The sequence below is a fragment of the Limanda limanda genome, chromosome 1, assembly GCF_963576545.1.
Source record: "Limanda limanda chromosome 1, fLimLim1.1, whole genome shotgun sequence".
Taxonomy (NCBI): Eukaryota; Metazoa; Chordata; class Actinopteri; order Pleuronectiformes; family Pleuronectidae; genus Limanda; species Limanda limanda.
The window spans coordinates 36,642,340-36,664,123 of NC_083636.1; the positions used below are offsets into that span (position 1 = coordinate 36,642,340).

The 21,784-nt window shown below is 41.6% G+C and overlaps 3 protein-coding genes across 4 annotated transcripts; 2 read left to right on the forward strand and 1 right to left on the reverse strand.

Moving 5' to 3' along the window:
• The first annotated feature begins 5,100 nt into the window (after nt 1–5,100).
• On the forward strand, nt 5,101–7,439 carry pou5f3 (POU domain, class 5, transcription factor 3). Its single transcript, XM_061078713.1, has 5 exons — nt 5,101–5,859; nt 6,024–6,135; nt 6,471–6,601; nt 6,927–7,091; nt 7,179–7,439. Exons 1-5 carry the CDS (start codon nt 5,101–5,103, stop codon nt 7,437–7,439), a joined length of 1,428 nt encoding a protein of 475 aa, XP_060934696.1.
• A 1,485-nt stretch (nt 7,440–8,924) lies between these two features.
• On the reverse strand, nt 8,925–13,671 carry LOC133000646 (fucosyltransferase 7 (alpha (1,3) fucosyltransferase)). 2 transcript variants are annotated; one of them, XM_061070600.1, is made up of 4 exons: nt 13,585–13,671; nt 13,342–13,498; nt 12,168–12,233; nt 8,925–11,021 (listed from the first exon to the last, which is right to left on the reverse strand). In XM_061070600.1, the coding sequence occupies exons 3-4, from the start codon at nt 12,203–12,205 to the stop codon at nt 9,950–9,952; spliced, it is 1,110 nt and encodes a 369-aa protein (XP_060926583.1). In that variant the 5' UTR covers nt 12,206–12,233; nt 13,342–13,498; nt 13,585–13,671; the 3' UTR covers nt 8,925–9,949. The 2 variants fall into 2 exon arrangements, with proteins under 2 accessions (XP_060926583.1, XP_060926590.1); XM_061070607.1 differs by lacking the exon at nt 12,168–12,233 and having other exon boundaries at nt 13,342–13,671.
• A 783-nt stretch (nt 13,672–14,454) lies between these two features.
• Nucleotides 14,455–20,705, forward strand: clic3 (chloride intracellular channel 3). Its single transcript, XM_061070618.1, has 7 exons — nt 14,455–14,471; nt 16,558–16,597; nt 17,508–17,617; nt 19,037–19,162; nt 19,972–20,078; nt 20,167–20,342; nt 20,541–20,705. The coding sequence occupies exons 2-7, from the start codon at nt 16,562–16,564 to the stop codon at nt 20,703–20,705; spliced, it is 720 nt and encodes a 239-aa protein (XP_060926601.1). The 5' UTR covers nt 14,455–14,471; nt 16,558–16,561.
• Nucleotides 20,706–21,784: the final 1,079 nt, after the last annotated feature.

Below are 21,784 nucleotides of genomic sequence, written 5' to 3' on the forward strand. Positions count from 1 at the left end.
TTATTAGAAGAGGGTGTGAGGGAGAGAGATCCCTGGGCAGATTCATACTGGGGACAACGGGGTTCACTGATCCCCCAGTTATTAAAAATCCAGTCATGAATAAGAAAAGAAATAACAAATAAAACAAAATGGGGGGTTATGTGTTCCTGCAATAGATTTTTTGACCTAAAAGCTCTAGTCCCATAAAAATATTGCAATGACAAGGCGGATGCCTTTGTTTTTTATGTACACTGCAGCAATTTGGGTCTAAGATTATAAGTAAGTTGTATGTGTGTGTTTGTGAGTGAGTGTGTGTGCGTGTGTGTGTGTCGGGGAGGGGATGGGACAGTGTTGTGTCCCCATTGAGCCACACAGGGCCATTAAAGCCCTTTGTGCCGGTGCACAGTGGAAGGAAGGCAGCCATTGGCCGGCAGATGAAAACCTTGAGCGGGTGGAGGGTCGCTGAAGGTGGGTGTCAAAGGCAGGGCCGTTAGGAAGAAAATCAAGAAGCCATCAGACTTGTTTGTGGGAGACGATTGTGCTGCTCAACAGGACGAGCGGCACTTAAATTCAAGTCTTGTTATGTCCTCAGTCAGGGGCGAGTGGCTGAGATTCCCTGGATATTTGTTTCCTCCTAAATATGAAAATATTTAAAATCCACCAAACACACTAATCACAAATAATGAGACAAAATAACCACTAAGGAAAATGGGGATCCCACCCAACCCATCCCCGGGATCCAGCTACCAGCTCCAGATACCTACTGAACATGCAAAAATACAGTGAGTATCAAGTCTGTATTAGTGATACCTTTGCTTCATGAATTCTATGAAGGACACAACGTCCTGTCAACGCGTGGCAATAGAACCTTTGTTTCCAGAGTTCTTGCAACGAAGACACCAGTTTTACAGGACTTTTAATAAATTAATCTTCACAGAAGAACAGTTCTGACACCCTGTTGTATTGCCTAATGAAACTGTTTCATCTTGAGAGGACAAGTGCGGTTAAACAAAGTGTTTATGTATAAACACATGCATCATCGAGAGGAATGTCGAGAATGTCAAGGAGAAAAGGAAAATTAAAGAGGAGGAAAGGGTGATGTACTGGGAAATACTCTCTTACAATTTAAAGATGAGCGACTGAAACAGGATCCGGGCGATGTGACAACACACCAAAATGTGATAACCATAATTTTTTCTAGATTGAGGACGATGTGTTTATCACAAAGTCTCCACCATATTTCACACACTCATAGATATCAGTTCCCTGAAAATGTCTGTTCTTCATCAATGGCCATGAATTAAACTCGGGTGAAATCAGTAACACATTTAATGGGCTCCTCCTTCGGTTATACACCAGCCCCTTTACCAAAGGTCATGGAAAGGGTTATTTTGCCCTGGCTTAAATGTCAAAGTTCACATCTCACATCTCACATGCAACAAGTTTCTTGGTAAAATTGACAAGTCAAAACACGTATAGCACTTGCACGCCCACTCTAAATTTCCATTAAATGTTCGGTGTGGTTCGAAGAAGAGTGAGAAATGACTGTGACACCGCAGCCTCACACTTTTTGGGGTTATTTCGGTCACGTCAGAGGTGCAGAGATGTCTCTTCTCTGGTGTGACTGTTTGTCGTGTGCAACACATTAACTCTTCCTCACCGGCATGCTTTCTTCTAATTCTTTTATCTCACCCCCCCACCCCCCTTAGCTGTGTGACTGGACCTGATCTGCGAGTAGCGAGCAGACCTCTGAGGTGTCCTGAAGAGGCCACTTAAAAAGAACTGAAGACAAGATCTGAGACATCTGAAAGAGGCAAGGGGGGGTTCAACCAAATTCCCAGATACTCCCCTCACACATCTCCTCCTCACTGTACCCAGCTATTCAAGTCTGACCCCTCCAACCTCCCCCCCTTGAGCTGTGCTATGCTGCCCCTTTCTCTCTCTCTCTCTCTCTGAAGCACCGCCTAAAGTCTGCCCTCTCTCTTGCTGTCCTGTCTTTTGCATGACAATTATATCCCCAAGTCCATGGCCCAGGACAATGCTTGTATGTCGGAGGTTTGAAGTCTTTTAAGCTATTGACCAGGGCCTCTGGTCTCCCCAAGGTTCCCTGATCCTGGACCTACATGGGTCTTGTATCAGAGGACAGAGAGAGGGATGAACGGCTGGCTAGGGAGGATTTTTAAAAGTAATTCAAGCGAGTGGCACTTCCCAAGGAGACCACAAGGGCACAAGATATAAGTTGGAAGTGATACATAATTATAGATTTCTGTCTGTCCTCTGAATTGTCATATTTTTCTGGTGTTTATCCTTTTTAATTAGACTTGTTTTGTTTTGTCACAGAGACATTTTACATAGGAAATATGAAAACATGAAAACATCAAGAAAACAATAACATCCCCATGGTCAATAGATACATTTGGTTTAATTCGCCACATTATAAAAATTTATAAATTGATCAAAAACCAGGGCAAGAGTGTCTTCTGCATTATATTTATATTATAATGATTGTATTTTTTTCCATTTAATGGAAATTGTGGTTTTGTGCAAAACTATGAGACGACTGTTCTTACCAAGGTCCAACTGGGCAGTTTTTCTTTAAATACACACAACAGATTAACAATGCACATCAATATTTAAACCAATAGTGGTATAATTATATAGGATGAGAAATGAAACAGCAAAATTTGCAAATGTGAATATTATCTAATCCCTTGTACAGCAGTCAGGCACCACTCCATTATAAAAGACCAGGAGGGGAAAACTAAAGGAGAAACTGAAGATGAAGATGATAGACTGTTATTTCAGGATGGATTCCACCAATATGCAAAGGCCTTTCTTTCACCACTTGGTTATTGCACCTGCAGACAACACCATGCTCCTCCGACCAGTTTTGGACCTTAAGGGCTTTTCTGCAGAGTGAAACTTGTGTCTGGTGTTTGTTTCAGGAGGAGGAGGAGGAGGAGGAGGAGGGGGAGGAGGGGGATGTGCTGGGTGTGGGGCGGAATCAAAGAGTTGAGACTTATTGTTTCAATCTGAAAAGGAGCTAATGGTCGACCATCGCAACTCGGGATCTGGAATCCACGGGGTGCCCCGGGGCCAGTTGGTACAATGGCCTCCTCGCTCCCTCCCCGCAGTGCGTCTTCCTGCCGCAATCTGCGGCCAACGACCCGCGCTGGGGGGAGCGCATCTGCGCCGGTGGGTCGACCATCCAGGGCTTTCAATGGGGGGGGAATGGGAGAAGGTCGCCTGAATGATGTTGGTGGTTTTATCATCCAACAGCGTGCGTGTGTGTGTGTGTGTGTGTGTGTGTGTGTGTGTGTGTGTGTGTGTGTGTGTGTGTGTGTGTGTGTTTGCGCGTGTGTGAAATCTAGTCTAAAAAACAAACTCTGTTTTCCTCATCCAACCCAAACACATACTGACAGTGCCCAGAGCCAAGTGAATCCTCAAATCTTTATAAGCAACATTAAGACTTAAATATAAAAATTAGTACATAAAGCATTAAGTACTCAAAAGGCACTTCTGGCAAGATTGAGTGTTATAATATAGGAAATATATTTAGGTGTGTATTTACAGACGTCAGTATTCATGATTGAAAATCAACAATTACTATATATTATATCACCTCAATATTAACAGCTATGTACCACTTCAGATTGTCCAAACATTTCCTTGTTCTTTCATTCCCATATTCATACAGACGACATTGGTCTTCAAATATATAACAGGCTATCTACATTTAATTGTAAAATACAACATTATCCAAGTGAATCCTCAAATCTTTATAAGCAACATTAAGACTTAAATATAGAAATTAGTACATGAAGCATTAAGTACTCAAAAGGCACTTCTGGCAAGATTGAGTGTTATAATATGGGAAATATATTTAGGTGTGTATTTACAGACGTCAGTATTCATGATTGAAAATCAACAATTACTATATATTATATCACCTCAATATTAACAGCTATGCAGCACTTCAGATTGTCCAAACATTTCCTTGTTCTTTCATTCCCATATTCATACAGACGACATTGGTCTTCAAATATATAACAGGCTATCTACATTTAATTGTAAAATACAACATTATAAAGTTAGGGTCATCAACATCAACTTTTTACACGTGCACAACTTGATTTATCTAATGAAAACATGAGCAAACCCACAATTCAAATACAGGGTTTCTTAAAAATACAACTTTAATAGACTCTTGATTAAAACCTTTTTACAACCAACTCTCACAACAACAACCCTTGTAAATTCCTGCATGTAGATCCCATTGTTTAAAAGACTTGTTACACTTCACAGGCCATTTTCACTACATATTTTCCTCTTAAAGGCAGAATGATTTATGAGCTATCAAAACACTGTTTCCAACCAATTGAGGTAATTTGCTTCATCACATTAACTCAGGACCATAGGCTCACTTTATTTCATGTATTTAAACATCAGTGGTGATTTTAATATCAAAGCCATTTCCTTGAAGATAAATAATTCAAACAAGTCCAGCATTATACTTCATGTATGAGGAGAGCATGTCAGAGTGTCACAGTTAGTCTTCTGTCAACCGGTCCTACTTAGTAATGTAAACATAATATCGAGTGAGTTACTTAGTCAGTTCTATCCTCAAAAGTTTAGATTTTAACTTTAGTAGCAGAAGTTGCTCCTCAGCTTGTGTTAAAACCACGCCCACCAATCTGGGAGGAATCAAGGTCATTCACAAACTCATCGTCAGCTGTGCGTAATTGTCTGCGCCAGCCAATGGGCGAGGAGATCCGCAGGAGAACCCGGGGAGCCCTGGAGGATCTCAGCATTTGAGCTTGACGGTGAGGCGGCGTGAAGGCCAGGGATTCATGGATTAGGCCCGGAGGCGTGTTGCTGGTATTGTGGCACCAAAACGACAGCTGGCAAAAAAACTCTCCCCAAATCGGAACTTTACGCAGGTCAAACAGTTGATGGATCTTTTGGAACGCGTCCTCCTCTCACGTTACTCTGCGGCTTGTGCGTAAAACTTTGATTCGGATGCGCACGTTTTCAAATCCATTCCCCCACTAACTGGTTTCTTTTAAAACGTTCTCCCTTCGGATTGGTTCTTGTGCAATAGTCCCTCTCGGCGTTTGGATGATGTCTGATAGATCGCAGAGTCCCGAGTGCCAGAGCAGGCCCTACGACTTCAGCCGCGCCGGGCCGTGCGCTCAGGCTTTGGGTCAAGATGGTTTGGGCAACTCCGCTTCATTCCAGCTTCCTCACGGCGTGTTGCCAGACCCGAGCCTCCTCTACAACAAAACCGCGTACGGTGGCATCACGTCGGCCTCAGCGCAGACCTTCTTCCCGTTCCCACCCATGACTGGGGACTACAGGGGAGCCGACCTGCAGGCCGGAGAGTTCGGGCAACCCAAGCATTGGTATCCCTTCGCTGCGCCCGAGTACACCGGCCAGGTACCCAGCATGGCACCAGCGACCCAGCCTACTAACCTGAGCCCCCCCATGGCCGAGACCCGCGAGCAAATCAAGCTGCCCGAGATCAAGACCGAGAAGGACACTGGAGATGACTACTCAGCGGAGATCAAGGGTCAGCAGTACCTGACCTCCTCGGCCTCCGCCGCCATGGCCCATGGGGTCTTCTACCCCGCGGCCTGGAACCCGTCCTTCTGGCCTGGGATCGCGCACATCACCCAGCCCGGTATCAGTAACCAAAACCCCTCCACATCCTCTGCATCATCGCCGTCCATGTCCCCTTCACCCCCGAGCAACGGGCTTCCAGGAAACGCGTTTTTCAGCGTGAACCCGACCCAAGCTGCCCCCGGGCCGCAGACGCAGAACCCGGGTACTTCCACCCGGAGCAGCGGTTCCTCCAGCGGCGGATGCAGCGACTCAGAGGAGGTAAGAGTTGCCATTGAATCACTTCTTCCATTTATTCCAACAGTTGTTATGAGATCCAGCTCAGTTGGAATACAATCCTCTCAGAGAATTATGTGCCTATAAGTCATTCGCATATGCGTTCATGTTCTACTTCTCTAATGGTTTTCATATTTGCTGTCACGCAGGAGAACCTCTCCACTGAGGAACTGGAGCAGTTTGCCAAGGAGCTGAAGCACAAACGCATTACCTTGGGTTTCACTCAAGCAGATGTTGGCCTTGCCCTGGGCAACCTCTATGGTAAGTTGGATTCCCATGATGTCCTATTGGGAGGTATTGCACTGCCTTATGATTTCAAGGATACTTTCAGTGGCGATGATTAGGCAATGATGGACTTTGTTGTATTTGTTTAGTATGTTGCACATTTCCAATTCTTACCAACATCAGTAGAAAACTTGTGTTTTGTGTTAGTGGTTGGGAGATCGCTGGTTTTGACAAAGTGTCTCAGACATCCACTCCTGAAATCTTGCTGAGTCATCATCCACCAATTGTTTGGGAGTTTTGGACGGAAACACGAGTCTTGTCTTTTGTGAGGAAATTGCGTGTGATATCTGATGTTTTTTATTTGCGTGCAGGTAAGATGTTCAGCCAGACGACCATTTGCCGCTTCGAGGCTCTGCAGCTGAGCTTTAAGAACATGTGCAAGCTGAAACCCCTTCTTCAGAGATGGCTGAATGAGGCAGAGACCTCGGACAATCCCCAGGATGTAAGTCTGCAGAACAGACATCTGCCAGCTAGTTTACAAGACAACAGAGGATCCTAGAGCCTGATGGGATCAGTTGGTCTTTTCAGGCTGAGCTGACTTGAACCAAAGCTTTGTTCTTTGGGAGTTTGACCTGCCACCTAGTGGCAATATTTATTAGGTCTCTTTAGAGATCACATGAAACATTATTTAAACCGTAACTACCCAAAAAGGCTGAAACCAAAAGGGAGACAAATTGCTTCAGTACATAAGTAGTCATATTTGGCACTAATCATACCTTTTTGTAAGTCATACATATCCTCAATAGATGCGTTTCGTGTTTCCTCAGATGTACAAGATCGAGAGAGTATTTGTTGACACCAGAAAGAGGAAGAGGAGGACAAGCCTGGAGGGGGCAGTGCGCTCTGCTCTGGAGTCCTACTTCATCAAGTGTCCCAAACCCAACACCCAGGAGATCACACACATTTCAGATGACCTGGGCCTTGAGAGAGACGTAAGAACAAGAGTGACTAAGTTTGCCTTCTAAAGTATCTCTCTTGTGGTTTGCCATTTTATAATTGAGAAATTCTGTTCTTGGCAGGTTGTGCGTGTTTGGTTCTGCAACCGGAGACAGAAAGGAAAGCGACTGGCTTTGCCACTGGACGAGGAGTGCGACGGCCAGTATTACGAGCAGAGCCCTTCCCCACTGAACATGTCCCATTCCCCAATTCCCAGTCAGAGCTACCAGGTGTCCGGCTACCCCGGAGGCCCTCCTCCCACACTGTACATGCCCCCACTCCACCGGCCTGATGTCCTGAAACAGGCCCTTCACCCTGGACTTGTTGGTCACATGACTGGATAAACGTGCTTAGGTAGTCCCAGCCAAACCCACAGATATTCTTCACAAGCTTTTCTGTCGGAGGCCATCTCAAACTGGAATGAGACGATCAGTGGATCACAGGACAAACAGTATAAGGGCGGAGGATCTTTTTCCTGTTCTAATTCTGAAACTACAAATTGCCTTGTCCACATCCTCTAACTGCAACCAGAACCTCCACACCAGCAACTATGAAATGTGGGTGCCGTTTGTGTTCTTGGATTAAGCATAGTAAATCATTCCACTGGCTTTGGTCATTTCATGTTTAGAACAACATAAGATTTGACTCTGTACAGCATAGGCAAGTTATGGAATGATGTAAAGATCCAGTACATTCCTTCCACTTATACTAAATCCTGGGTAGTTTTTCTGGGGTGCGGGTGAGAACAGTTCTGGGTTTCAAGAGAACCAAAATATGAGTTACAGAATTTTTTTTGTTGTTTTACAGTTGGGTCAGTATTTGTGCAATATTGTCTCCAATCTGAAAAGAGCAGCTACGGTATTGTCTTCCATTTGAAATGGAAAACAATTTCTTATTGGGGTTAATTTTTCCATTTTATTTTGCACAAAGTTTCTTTTGTATTGTTAAATATTCTTTTCGAAAATGTTCCCGTTTGTTTCCCAAACCTTAATTTTTTTTATCTTTTGTTTGTCATCGACATCTTTAGCAAGTATTTTTGGCAGCGATGGCGGGATTCAAAGTAATATTTTGACAAAATGTGAAGAATCTTGTTCAGTGTCTTAGCTGCTTAATCTGCCATTTGCACTCTGTCAATATTTCCTCTTAATGTCTCAGGTGAATGGCTGTGAGATAAATATCCAACCTGACTGAGCTATTGTCAATTTGACCAACTGTGTTCTCTGCTCACAACTTTGATTTTATTGTAAAGGTTTTTATGTTCACGTTGAAATGACACCAAGTCAAGTGCTCACTGAATTGTATTTTAAGAAGTTGCTTTTTAGTCGAATGACCATAGTTTTAGAAAGAAGACATTAAATGTCTCATTCAGCTTCAAAATACTTAACATGACTGAAGTCCTTAAGTGACAACTTAGAGATGGCACATTCACATTGGACTAAACTCTATCAATAACTTTTAATATAACACGTTGTCTTGACAGATTGTAAATGGATTCATTATAATTTATTGAAATGTTGGCTGCGCTGAGACACCTGAGACTTAAATGTAAAACGGACACTTTTCCTTGAAAAATTGTATATGCAAACTACCCAATTGTTCATTTTCCCAGTAAATCTTTGCACATGTCCCACCAAAGTAAATTGTCCTTTATTTTGTGCCTCTGTAGTGCTGCACTAGACCAGTGTGAATTTAAAAGTCTGTTTGAATTATGCAGATACTTAGATGGTTTATTTGATATGATGTATGTCTGCAAACTGAACCATGAACCGGAACATAGGCTCAATTTTATTTTTACATTTTTTAAGAAAAAACAGTGAGACTTGTGTGAATTCATTTCAGAAGGTAGAACACATTTTATTTGTAATAGACACAATAAAGAGGAAGTAAATGTTCAACAAGCATGATAAGACAGTTGGATATTTTCAAAGAAACAATGCAGCCAAGCAGAGTGTGTTCTTTTATCTGATGTTGCAGGCATCAAAGACATACAAAGAGCTGTGGCATCAGTTTCAGGTTGGATGCTTTGTTACTATCTGTTCTTTTATAAGTCACTTCCTTGTATGCAATGACTGCTATGAGAAAGCATTCATTTTCATATCAGTTACATTTTTGAAGTAAGTCTTCCTCAAATCTTCATTCTGATGTAGGCAAGGGACAAAGGCACACGGACTATCCCTGTTTACCACGTGTGATTACTGGGCCACGAGGAGCCGGTGACAAGTTTGGTTAACATAACTAAATGGATGATTGTATAATAACTTTCAGCAGCAGTCCAACTTAAGCAAGAATAACCCGAGTTGGGTGCGTGAGATGTGTGACCTCTGACCTCCCGGGCTGAATATCAGAACCCCCGGGATTTCTGTGAGCTGCTGAGATGTTTCCACTGCCACGCTTCACCATAGGGACTGTTGTGGTTCTGAACTGTGCTTTTCTAAATCATAACAACTAAAGTCATCTTGCCAGTGGTGGACTTGAGTAACAGTCGAGATAGAGACACATCTTAAAGATAAATCAAGCAAACTGACCACAAGTTGAATCACCAAAGCAAACTATCTGAATACATCTGTAAGAGATTATTGCTAAATGAAGAAATGCCTCAAATTGTTTGGAAAATGTTTTCTGAACCTCTGGGATATGATTTATGTAAAATTAACTTTGTACCAATTCCACCAGTAACCCCCTCTTATTTAATTTATTCAAGCAGCACAGCAAAAGAATGGGAACTGCATCAAAAATAACATTAAAAAGAAACCACTTTAATTATATTGCAGAAATGCATGATGCCTGAGTAACTAATGGGATAACATTTATCATTCATTTATTAATAATGAGCCACAACTCCTCCAACTCAGACCTAATCAGAATGGGCCCAGGCACTTAAATCAGAGTACACTTTGTGCTGAGGTAAACTGTTGTACTTTAAACAGATCTTACAGAGTCTCTCTCTCCAGTCTGTGTTCAGTTTCACTTTCCACTCTTGTTGCCAGCTGAAATATTCATTATAGCGTTTCTTGTCCTTTGCCAACTCTTGCAGATACTTTCCTAACTCTTTTACTGACGCAAACTCGTCAACGTGGATGAAGGAATTAGGTGGGGCCACAGCTTTGTAATCGCTTAGCGGCGGTCCGAGGACAACCGGCACTGCCCCACCTTGATAAGCATTCTTCCACAACTTTTCTGTGATATAATCCTTGGATAATGAGTTCTCAAAGGCCAAATAGAAGTAGCAGCGAGAGATTGTCGGTAACAGGTCAGTGGAGGAGAGGCTGTTCTTTGTCCATTGCCCATAAACCTTCACAGGAACTGCGGCATTGAGCTCGCTGTACACTTGACTTCTCTTGTGGTAGCTCTGGTAGTTGCTGACCACCCAACAGACCAGAGAGCTCTTATTCCGAAGGTCGTTTGCCACCAGGTGTCCACCGGTCTCCTTTGGTAGCAGCTCGCCATACGGTGCAGTGACGTCAGAATCCCTCCTGTAGGTAATCGTCATGTTGAAAATATCTGCAAACGGCCGCAAGTTTCCGTTGTGAACGGGGGCCTCCAGGGACATCCAGGCCCACCTCTGGCACTGTGGCCGTGGAAGAGCAAACGGCAGTTCCTGGCGTCCCTGAATCAGCTCTCTGTTGTGGAAGACCACCACATCGGCCGAAGAGAACAAGGAGCGCTTGTCCACCAGGCTGCAGCGAGGGATGCGGTAGAGGTCCCAGCACACGTGGCCCTCCAGATTATCAGACACGCTGAAGGGCCAGTACCACAACAAGATGGTTACATTTCTGCTGGTGTTGGTGCTGCGGTTACAGAGGGCAGTTGGATTTATGGGTGTCAGACCGCCGGGTACTCTCAGCCAGCCGTTGTAAAGACACAGCAGTAAAACACAGAGGACGGAGAGGACGATGCATTTCTTCATTTTCAGTGTTACCACCTCCCTGTCACAAAAGGGAATCAAGAGGTAGGATTAGGTGGGAGTTATATTTGTGTCTTTAACTTTTGTCAGTGACAATATTTAGGGCCCGAGCACTGACAGGCACTGACAGGTGAGGCCCTATTGAAATTGTAAGGATTATTATTATTATTATTATTCAGGCAAATTAATTTGCTTTTTGAGGGCTTTAACATGCTCAAATTCTTACCAAACTTTGCAGAAAGATAGAAAGTGGTGAAAATGTACGTATTCTGGAGAAATTTACAATGGGCGTCGCAAAATGGCTCAAGGGTGCCCCCCCGAGACCCCCGGAACGTGTTCACATTGACCGATCTTCACAAAAATCGATACACAGGTGTATCATGACCACACAAACAAACAAGTCTGGAGGTGCAATTGGAAAAACGCAACAGGAGGCCTGCTATTTTGCATTTAGTGGCCATTTTGGCCATAGTCCACAGTTTTACTTTGAGGTACTTGTACCAGGGCTTACATCAGATCAACTTCAAATTGAGATCCATCACAACATGGAGATACAAAGTTATTCAAAGATCGATTTTTCGTCACACGGTGTTACCGTGGCGTGGCGTCAAAGTTTGACTACACGCCATTAAAACACGATGTTCTGTAACGTGGACATACATGAACCATGAATCCTTTGCTGCTGAGCCGTAAACAAACAACTCCACTCCTGCAGTGTCAGTGGTCATAGATTAAAGGAATCTTTATGTCTTGCAAAGGTGGCGTCTCTCTCTCTCTCAGAATTGGGACATTTCCTCAAACCGTGTAAACATTGAGGTGTGGCCAAGGTTCATCCTTCGCCAAAGGAGACGTTGTTGTCATAACTCCACCGTGCATTGTCCTATCACTACCAAACTTCCGTCTCATTATCAGAGTCCAAGCCTGAACAGCTCTATGTGTCAATATTTCCTCAGTCATTATTTATTTTTTCAGGCAAAACACAAGCAACGCTTCAAAATGCATGTGCTCGTTAGTCTTGTTTCCTGAAAAGTTTTAAACAGGACCCCAACACAGATAGACTTCAGGTCCATCACCCCGGTTTCACTTCTGCACAATGGGAGGAAGGAACATATTGCAACCTTGAATCAGCCTCTGACTTCCAGTATGAAGAGGTTTCACCTCCACGTACCTACTCATATCAGTGGTTATGACATTTTTCCGCTCCATCACAACTGCTTTGTGCGCTCAATTCTTCCTGAATGAAAATAGAGATAATATAGTGAAACAAAGGACCACATATCAACATGCATTTATATCCATCATTCAAATAAAAAATGTCCAGATCAGTGAGGAAACAATTCATCTTCTCTTCAATCAGATTGTAGCACAAAGACCTTTCAACTTATCTGCTGGGTAACTCGAAAAAATAAAGTAATGTGGTTGTGGTTAGGGCTAGTTCTCCTTATTCTAAATGTGACACAGGCTGTGTCTGTTTTTCTCGTGGAAAAGCATGCGGGACATCAAAAGATTAACAGAAATCGATGGTTAAACACACACATGAATCTGATACAAATAGGGAACCAACAAAGAGTAATTCTTCAACTCGACTGTTCCTCATTGTGGAACGCTCTGACCATACAGAGCCAGAGCCACCTGCTTACGTAAGAACGTTCGTGAGCTGTATACTGTCGTCGTAATTAATCATCCTCAATCAAACACTCGGTTCTCTGTTTGTAAAAAAATCTATTAAAACAGGAAGCAATGTTAAAATCCAAGTTAAAGTAGGAGGAGTATAGTAAAGAGGGTCCAGTCCGTCCTGTGCCATATTTAAAATTATTTTATTTAACGAATTAAGGGCAAGATCCATAGGGCAAAAGCATGTTTTTGACCTTGGTGTTTATGCAGCATTTTTGTCCTTTATCCTATATTCTTCCAAACTGTGTGTACCCTCTACTTTTCAAAGTAAAAATGAATCATGTAACTAAAGAATGACAGTCGTCTGATATTACCAGAGTGTATATTTTACAGCAGGTTGTTAATTTAATTTGATGGAATTACTTCAACTATTTTTGTATTTTCGTATTCAGAACAGTAGCTGCAGAGAAGGTTGAGGCGTTTCATTTGTTTGGATTATTGTCTAATAAAAAGTCCAATAAAAACTATTATTGACGCAAACCAACTTTAATCAATGCATTTCCTTCCCTTGTCCATGTTTTTAATTGATTTTAGGGTCCCGCATTAGCTCTTGATGTCTTTTTATTATTTAAATCTCTTTCTGCCTATGAAAAGAGGAAAATTTAATTTTGATAATAGTGTACTTAGATTTGCCTTGTGTCTGAAAAGCATTAAGTGTACAAACTTACCTTGAAATGGCATCCAGCTGCTTATGATGATAATGGCAATATCCAGTCAGGATCGGACATTCATTTTAACTGAGCCTCAGTGTCGACTCAACTGGGTTTGTGAACAGGATGTGGTAAAGGTTTCATGTCGCCAGTGGCACTGCTCTCCTCCCCAGACCTTGTAGAGCATTAGGAGGTGCAACCGTTTCATTTAAGTCAGGACGCCGTGACCAAAGATGCAAAAACGCACTGTCATCCACAAACCTGATCAGGGGATGAGTCCTTTGTGCTCCATCCTAATCCATTTATACCAGTGATACTGAGGCCAAGGTGTCTGGTGTCCTGATTTGAGCTCATTCCCACGTTATCTGCTTCCAAGTTTCCGCCTTCCCTTCTATAAACATGATGCTAAGAATAAATATTATTAATGATTAGGGGTAACTCAGTGTTTGGTGCGCATGTGCACTGATGTCAGAAGAGGAAGTGAGATGGATTTGACATGAAGATCGCAGTAGTTACTCTGGGGTAAATCCCACAGCAGTGACTCACATCAGTGAAACTGCTGTTATTCTTCAGGTCTTATGCAATAAAAACACTGAAAGCTCAGTTAGGTTGTCAGTAAAAAACATAATTTTATCATTTTTTTATTTAGAATGTTTGTGTATTGACACACTTGACTGAGTATCACAGTAAACACGAACAATGAAGCCTTAAGTGTCTCATGAGCACTACAGTAACAAGCAGAAGTATCAGCAGCAGGAAGAGGAAAAACAAACTTCATGGTCAAATAACTCATTGTGAAATGTTGATGTTAACCTTTTATCCCACGAAGGCATCACAGACAGGACTCCTAATGTTTTAAATATAGTTTTATCTGTCATCTTTGAGAACTATTTAGTATCCTCCAGCTTTTGAGTTATACTGTTACAAAATGTGAAATGTTTAGAAGAAGAGAAGAGAAGAGAAGAGAAGAGAAGAGAAGAGAAGAGAAGAGAAGAGAAGAGAAGAGAAGAGAAGAGAAGAGAAGAGAAGAGAAGAGAAGAGAAGAGAAGAGAAGAGAAGAGGAGGGGTTGAAGTTGTTATGGACAGAACAGTTCATACTGTAAATACTAAAGCACTCAAGGACCAACAATGCCCTTAAATGGAATCAAGCTAAGACATTCCAGTCCGTACAACCAAAATTGAATGAGTCCTTCCTCAACCCATACTCCATCCTTTCACCAAGTTTAGTGGTAATAAAGCCTCTTTTTGGGGAATTGTGTGAAAGAAATAATGCAGATATAATGCTGAAAAAGAATCTGACATATTTAGGAAGCTGGTTTCAATGAGTGTGTGCAGATTGATTTAATTTACATGGACCATTGGGCCTTGACAGGATATGAGTCAACTCAAACAATGGTGAAGCAAAGTAAAGATAATTAAGACATGCAGTCATCTCGGTGCATCTTGTTTTCTTGGGACATTCGGACAAGATGATTCATCTAGAAACTATTTTTGCGTCACCGGTGATGTTTAAAATCAGAGAAGGGAGAAACACCGTTCATTGAGATATAAAACAAAATAAAAACAATTATAAAGTCAATTACTTTACATTAATTTACAAAGAACAATCTCTTAATCCAAATAAAGGATTCCACAGCACAAGGTCATTGATGACTGACGGTCACACCCTTTATGGTTTTCTCTCTTGTGCGTGGCCAGAGCCATATCTCCACCGATCTGTCTCTGTGTGCTGCGGGATTTTTATCTCCTTCCTCTCAGCTTGCTACCTCCTTTTGTTTTTATGTCGGCTCGCTTGGGGGCGGTTCTTCCTCCTTGTCTCCCAGGTCACAGATACCTCAGTAAATACCTGCTACATGAGAGCATTTTACTGCCAGCCATGAATGCTGATCGACAACTGACAGTAGGCTGAGGGATGAACGCATCAGACTGAGGGGAAGACGGGGAACGAGCCAAATGCAGCAAAACACAGAAAACACTGTTGACACCAGGAAGAGAGACAAAGAGAGAGAGAGAGTGACAGGGAGAAATGAAGGCAGGTTACATCAGGTGTCAGAATGATGAATATTGTGTCCCATGACCATTCTCAATTCCTCATGTGGTCAAAAGTATGTGGACACTTATTTCCGGGGGGCTAGTTTTGACTCATCCCCTTAGTTCAAATTAGGTAATAGCTGAATATTTGTTCTGACTAAAAGTCTGACTTCCTACTTTGTGTCAGCAGTTTGACGTGGCCCCTTTGTGGTTTCATCTTTCCGACCCCGTGCACAAAGCCGTATCCATAAAGAAACAATCAAAGAAATGTTCCATCTTCATCATACTTTTAGCCAAATAAACTTAAAAGTAACTGACTATAATAGTTGAGGGAAATAAACTTGTAAAATATGACTTTCCGGTAGTTTGTTGTTTTGCAGGATTACCTAAAAACTACTCAACCAGTCTCCTTGAAACTTGACTTCTTTTTTTTTTCATTTTCTTTAGGATTGCAAGTTGGGTGTTTTTCAACGTTTTGAGTCTTGATGATACAAATGTTTAGAGGACTAATATTTATGAGTGTGTGTAATTTGGCGCAGATTCAAATCTGGATCTAGTGAATTTAAATGTAGTTTCACCAGGAGACTGTTGGATTTATGAACTCTCTGAGTTATTGGGTCAGGCCATTGAGTTTTTTTGAGTTTTTTTTCTGAACATTAGGTTTTTCTAGTTACACAAAGTGGCTGAAAGCGGCTGAACGAAAGGCAGATTTAGACCAAAGGGGACGGACTCAGACAGTGGGATATAGAGTGAGACACTTTTATTTTATAGAATTTTCTGGAACGCTGACAGGTTGAGAGAAGAGATCCAGATTTGCTGGTTGGACTGGAAAGGCCGGAGGGGGCGTCGGCTGCCTCGCAAAGCTCGACAGGTGTGGTGAGAGACAAACAAAGAGCAGACAGACTCAGCGGAGAGAAGAGGCTTGACTGCTGTGTCTGAAGAGGGAGAGGTATTGAAAATACGCACTACAGTTGGAGTGACGACAAAGCCAGAGTGACCACCACTCCTGTGTGAGTATGGCCAGTTTCATCAAACCCTGGAGGGAGTGACGTGTGTGGAGAGAAAGCACGAGGCTGCAAAAAGTTAAGGATCTAAACTTTACATTTACAGTCAAAATCTTTGCATCAACAGTGTCAGAAACAAATCCGGGAGAGGAGAGGTGGACGTTACCAGGCAGAGAGGAAAAGACAGAAACAGAGAAAGAAAGATGGCCGAGGCCCCGAAGATTGAACTCTTCGTTAAGGTAAGAACCGAAGTACTTGATATGTGACATGCGTTTAAAAGAACTTGCTTTAAATACGCACAACAGAGCAGAATAGGGTAGTTTAGATGCAGTAATTGTATTACTTGTATTATGTATTAATTTCTGATTATCACTCATCATTATCTCAAATATATGTCTTGATATTGTGCGAGACTTTAAAAAAAGTGTGTTTAATAAATAATCAGTGCCTAGAAACTCATAACACATATTTCGCAGTACACAGGTGTAGGCAGCTGAGCGCTGTGGCCTCTGTATTGAGTGCAATTTTAAAGTGTCCTGTTTCAGAATGCATCAGCTTTCAAAGTCCATAATATGCACTGTATATATACACATATCCATAAGTACATATACAGGTGATCTGATATGACGTAGCTGAGGAAGCAAACACCATGTAAATACTGAGATTCTTAATCTGGGTGGAAAAGCAGCCTCAACCCTCCATTTAAAATTCCTGTCAGAGCAGAGCAGGCTTGACAAGAATACCTGTGCAGGCATACGCAGTTTGGTTAGATGCGTTACACCACTGAAACCAACCAGTGGGCCATGTTTAACATGTGTTTCCCTTGTTTGCGAGGAATGCAACCGGTTTCATTTTGGTTCCTTGTCTGTTATTGTGTTTTTCTAGCCAGTTTCCTCTTTCACGTGCATTCTTTCAATCCCTAAGTTGCCAGAATGTTGTTCGATGAACGCATGTTTCTTTGCATTCATCTCTCCCTTATGTGCAAGTTGAACTTTGTTGCCACTTTGCTGTGTTTTTGGATTCTGCTTACACCCGACTGCCACGTCCGGCCTCGGCACTCTGCCAACCCCGTCCCCTTTCTCCCGCCTTGGGGTCCTTCACCTGTGTTTTGCAGTGGTTGTAATTCTTCATCATCTGTTTTTCCATCAGGCCAGTGTGGACGCGGAGAGTGTGGGCAACTGCCCTTTCTGTCAGAGACTCTTCATGATTCTTTGGATGAAAGGGGCCCAATTCACCATCACCACCGTGGACATGAAGAGGTGAGAGCACTAACTTCCCTCCTTCCCTTCATGGCACATATACAGTATAATAAAAATCATTATTTTACCATGGACCTAACTTTCTTTCTGATGAGATCTCAGCAAACTTTTGAAGCTTCTCGGTTGCATTCATGGCCGTACATGTTCTACTGGGGTTCATCTTATTGGCCCCGACCCTTGCATGACATAACAAAGAGTTGTGGGTGTGAAGGAAAGAACCTGAGGTTTAGACATTTTTGTCATAACCTCAGTGTTGCTCAATGCAGGGCTGCAAGGGGAAGCCATATGAAAGAATGCTTTGACTGCAGCGCATCGACAGACAGCCGCTTCATCAGTGATACAGTTTCCATTCAGATAAACTTACCCACAGGCCTTTTTAGACTGAGGAAGATAAGAGGCATTCCTGTCCAGCAAGATCAAACCCTACAGGAACTACCGGCTCTCTATCACCACGCATAAGACAAAAGAGTAATGACAAAATGATAATAATGATACTAATCATCATCAGTAAATAGAATCTACAGGTGATGGAAATGGTGAAAAATATGCTTTTAACAAAACGTCTTCCTACTCACAGTCCTATGGGAAAGTAAATTATAAATGGATTGTATTCATTTAGATTTTTTCTTACAAGCCACATGCACACACACATTCATACAGTGCTACTATTTACTGTGCGTCTGTCACACACCACCTGCAAAGCCTTCATGCACAATTTGTGGTCGGTTTCTTGCCCAACAACACTTTGGCATGTGGACGGGAGGAGCCAGGGATTCAACTATCAATCTTCTGCCACAGCCAGCACCGCAAGTGGCAGCTGGAAAAAAAAATGAATCCACTGGGGTTTGAGAAAGTTATGATTCATGTACTCATAGACATAATTTGACTTATTGGAGTTGGATTTGGGAACAGATTTCCATCAGAGTTATTTGGCAGGAAACTTTAAATGACATTTGAGAGCCAGAGGTCAATTGGCTGGGTCATCATGGAATTAGGTTTTTGGATTTGAAGAGTCTTGACCATCTGGAGAACCATCATGATGAGTGTTCTGGGAGGACGGGTCAGGCCGGATTTATTTGGTGATTGTTTTGTTCCTTTAGAGAGGTAAGTAAAATACATGACTTGGACACTGTGTTGTGTGTAACTGTACTCTCTCTCTCTGCTTGTACAAAAAGAAAAAAAGTCCCTTTCATTATTTATTGATTAATATTAGGGGGTAAGATTATTTATTAACCTCCTGTACTTGGGAATGAGGAAGTGAAACTAAAAAACAAAAGGGGAAGTTTCAGGTAGTGGTTCTTGAAGTACAGCGTCAGGGTTGTTTTGTTGGTTTTGGCTTCCGTTTGGTTAAAGGTCAGGACGTTTGTTGTTATCTGATGGATGCTGATGAGTTAAACCTGGTTTGTTTCCTGTTTCCAGGACACCTGAGGCGCTGAAGGCTCTGGCTCCAGGCTCTCAGCCTCCATTCCTCATCTACAACGACGAGGTCAAAACGGACAACAACAAGATTGAGGAGTTCCTGGAGGCGACGTTGGCTCCACCAGAGTGAGTGGACTGCATCCGGTTCATTCAAGCACATTGATGATTGCTAAATACATTAGTCCATCTCCGGGGGTTTTCAACCGGGGGTCCGCGGCCCCCTGGTGGTCCTCGACAGTATTGCAGGGGGTCTGCGAAATTCGCTTTGACATTTCAACACATTTCCAGATTACTCTTGAATATCGTGAATAATATCTAAAATAAGAAAAATGTCTAAAACAATATAAAGGTCATCATGAGGTTAAACTTAAGTAGGCCTCAATTGTTTGTGTGATATTGTATGATTTTCATTTGTGACATATTCTGCATTACTTTGTCATCTTCCCTCTTCAGTTGTAGCCCCAGTTTATGTTGATTGTTATTGATCAACGTTACTTTAACGTTCTCTCAACATGTCAGTTACATGTCTGTACATTTAAGTCATGAACGTTATATATTGATGTACATATGGTGCTGAGATGCAGTACAACTACAAAATACATTATTTTTGTTTTCAATTCTTAAGCCCTGAAAATCAACCATTTTTGTTGTTTTTTCACAGATTTTTCTAGATTTGTTTGAGGTTAAGTAGATATATCTAGATTTGTTTGAGGTTTTTAAATAAAACCAACATGGAAAACCAAATGTTAAAACTTCTTTCTATCCACACGCACGCACGCACACACACACGTAGGCACATCAATGGGCCGCGGATTACTTTCTAGTCAGAATGGTGGTCCCTGGGACAAAACCAGTTGAAAACCCGTGGTCTATCTGGTATTCTTCAGTTCTTTGAAACGCATTGACTATTCCATCTGCTTTTCTCTAAACGGCAGGTTTCCAAAATTGTGCTGTCGATACAAGGAGTCCAACGGCGCTGGAGAGGACATCTTCCTAAAATTCTCAGCATATATAAAGAATGCTGATCCTGGAAAAAATGACTGTGAGGGCATTAGTTCAAAGATGGATTTGTTGAATTTATTGTGTTTTTTTTTATATGCAGGAGATTTGAACACTTGACTTTCTTTCAGCACTAGAGAAGAAATTTCTATCGACTCTGGTGAAGCTGAACATGAACCTGGAGACGCCTCTTCCTCATGAGCTGCAACAGAACCCGGATGCCACTGAGTCGACCCGTCTCTACCTGGATGGCGACTCCCTCACCTTGGCGGACTGTAACCTGCTCCCCAAACTCAACATTGTGAAGGTGAGCAGAGTTCAACGGTGCTCTGTGTATAAAAAAAACATTATTTACACAATCTCCATTATTATCGCAATGGTAAAGATTAGTTCAAAGAGTTAATGAGCCATTCCTGGTTTTAAAGATTTAAAGTTCCTTCTAGTTATGTATTGAAATTCCTCTGTTTTTACAAATAATAAAATCAGAAAACCCTTCTTCCTCCAGGCAGTGTGTAAGAAGTACCGTGATTTTGCCATCCCCACGGCACTGAAAGGTCTGACACGTTACCTGGAAAACGCCTACAAACAGGATGTGTTTCGTTACACCTGCCCAAACGACACAGAGATCCTCCTCGCCTACAAGTCTGTGGCCAAGTACCTGAAAAAATAGATCAAGAGGGGGAAAACGAATGAAAATGAAAACCAACGACAGAGAAAAGGCGACAAAAAGCCTCAAAACTGCACATGATTTAAGTTTTTTGCCAAAATAATGGAAAAGATAATATTTTCTTGCATTGACATGTTCAATAATTAGCTGCTGTTGTTACTCTAAAGTTGCTTAAAATTTGTATTTGTAGATATTGTCTGTTCTGTTGCATTCTCTTGTACTGATGTGGATTTCTTCTTAAGCCCCTGTAGAGTGAGAAAGCACTGTAAATCCCATCGAATGTTTGTGTAATGTCTTATAGTGCATGCATCTATTATGTCTAAGAATTTATTCGATGCCGATTGCATTATAATCATATACAATTTTATGCAAAAAAACTCAAATTTTAGTCGATTTTAAATATTCATGAAGTTTAAATCAACTAAATAAGCCCGATACAGAGTTTAACGTTTTTAAACTGTCAACATGATATAGAGATAAGAGTATATATAAAAAACCATGATGCAAATAATGATAGAATAATTGAGTACCGTCCGATTGTAACGTTATTTTTGCATGGTGGAATAAAATAAAAAAGGAAGTACAAACATCTTATTGTTGTTTTTATAATATCTAGTTTGTTGCAAGAAAAGGAGCAACACTGTATATTTGAGTGATTGCCAATGTGTATATTTATAGGCTGTATTATATTATTGGATTATCATAACAGGTTTAAGCAGCATTGTTACTGGTCATGGTGGCGCTAATCTAAACTACGTTATATATGCTGTTGGGTAGTTTGTTTTACTGTATAATGTAAATAAAACATTTTATTGTTGACATGATTGTTTGTTTTTTTTAAGCAAAAAAGTTATAATAAATAAAATAACGATACAACTTTGTATAGCAGTGTGCTTCACAATGTGCTTTACAAATCACATTGGGAATAAAACAACACAGAAGAAAACAAGACAAGAGAACAAAAGTGACTTTTATTATTCAGACTCAGGGTCCAGATCAAAGACATCAAAGATTAAATCATATACAAAAGCATAAACTATGATTATAGGAATAATACTCTCATAACATAAAGACAACTATGA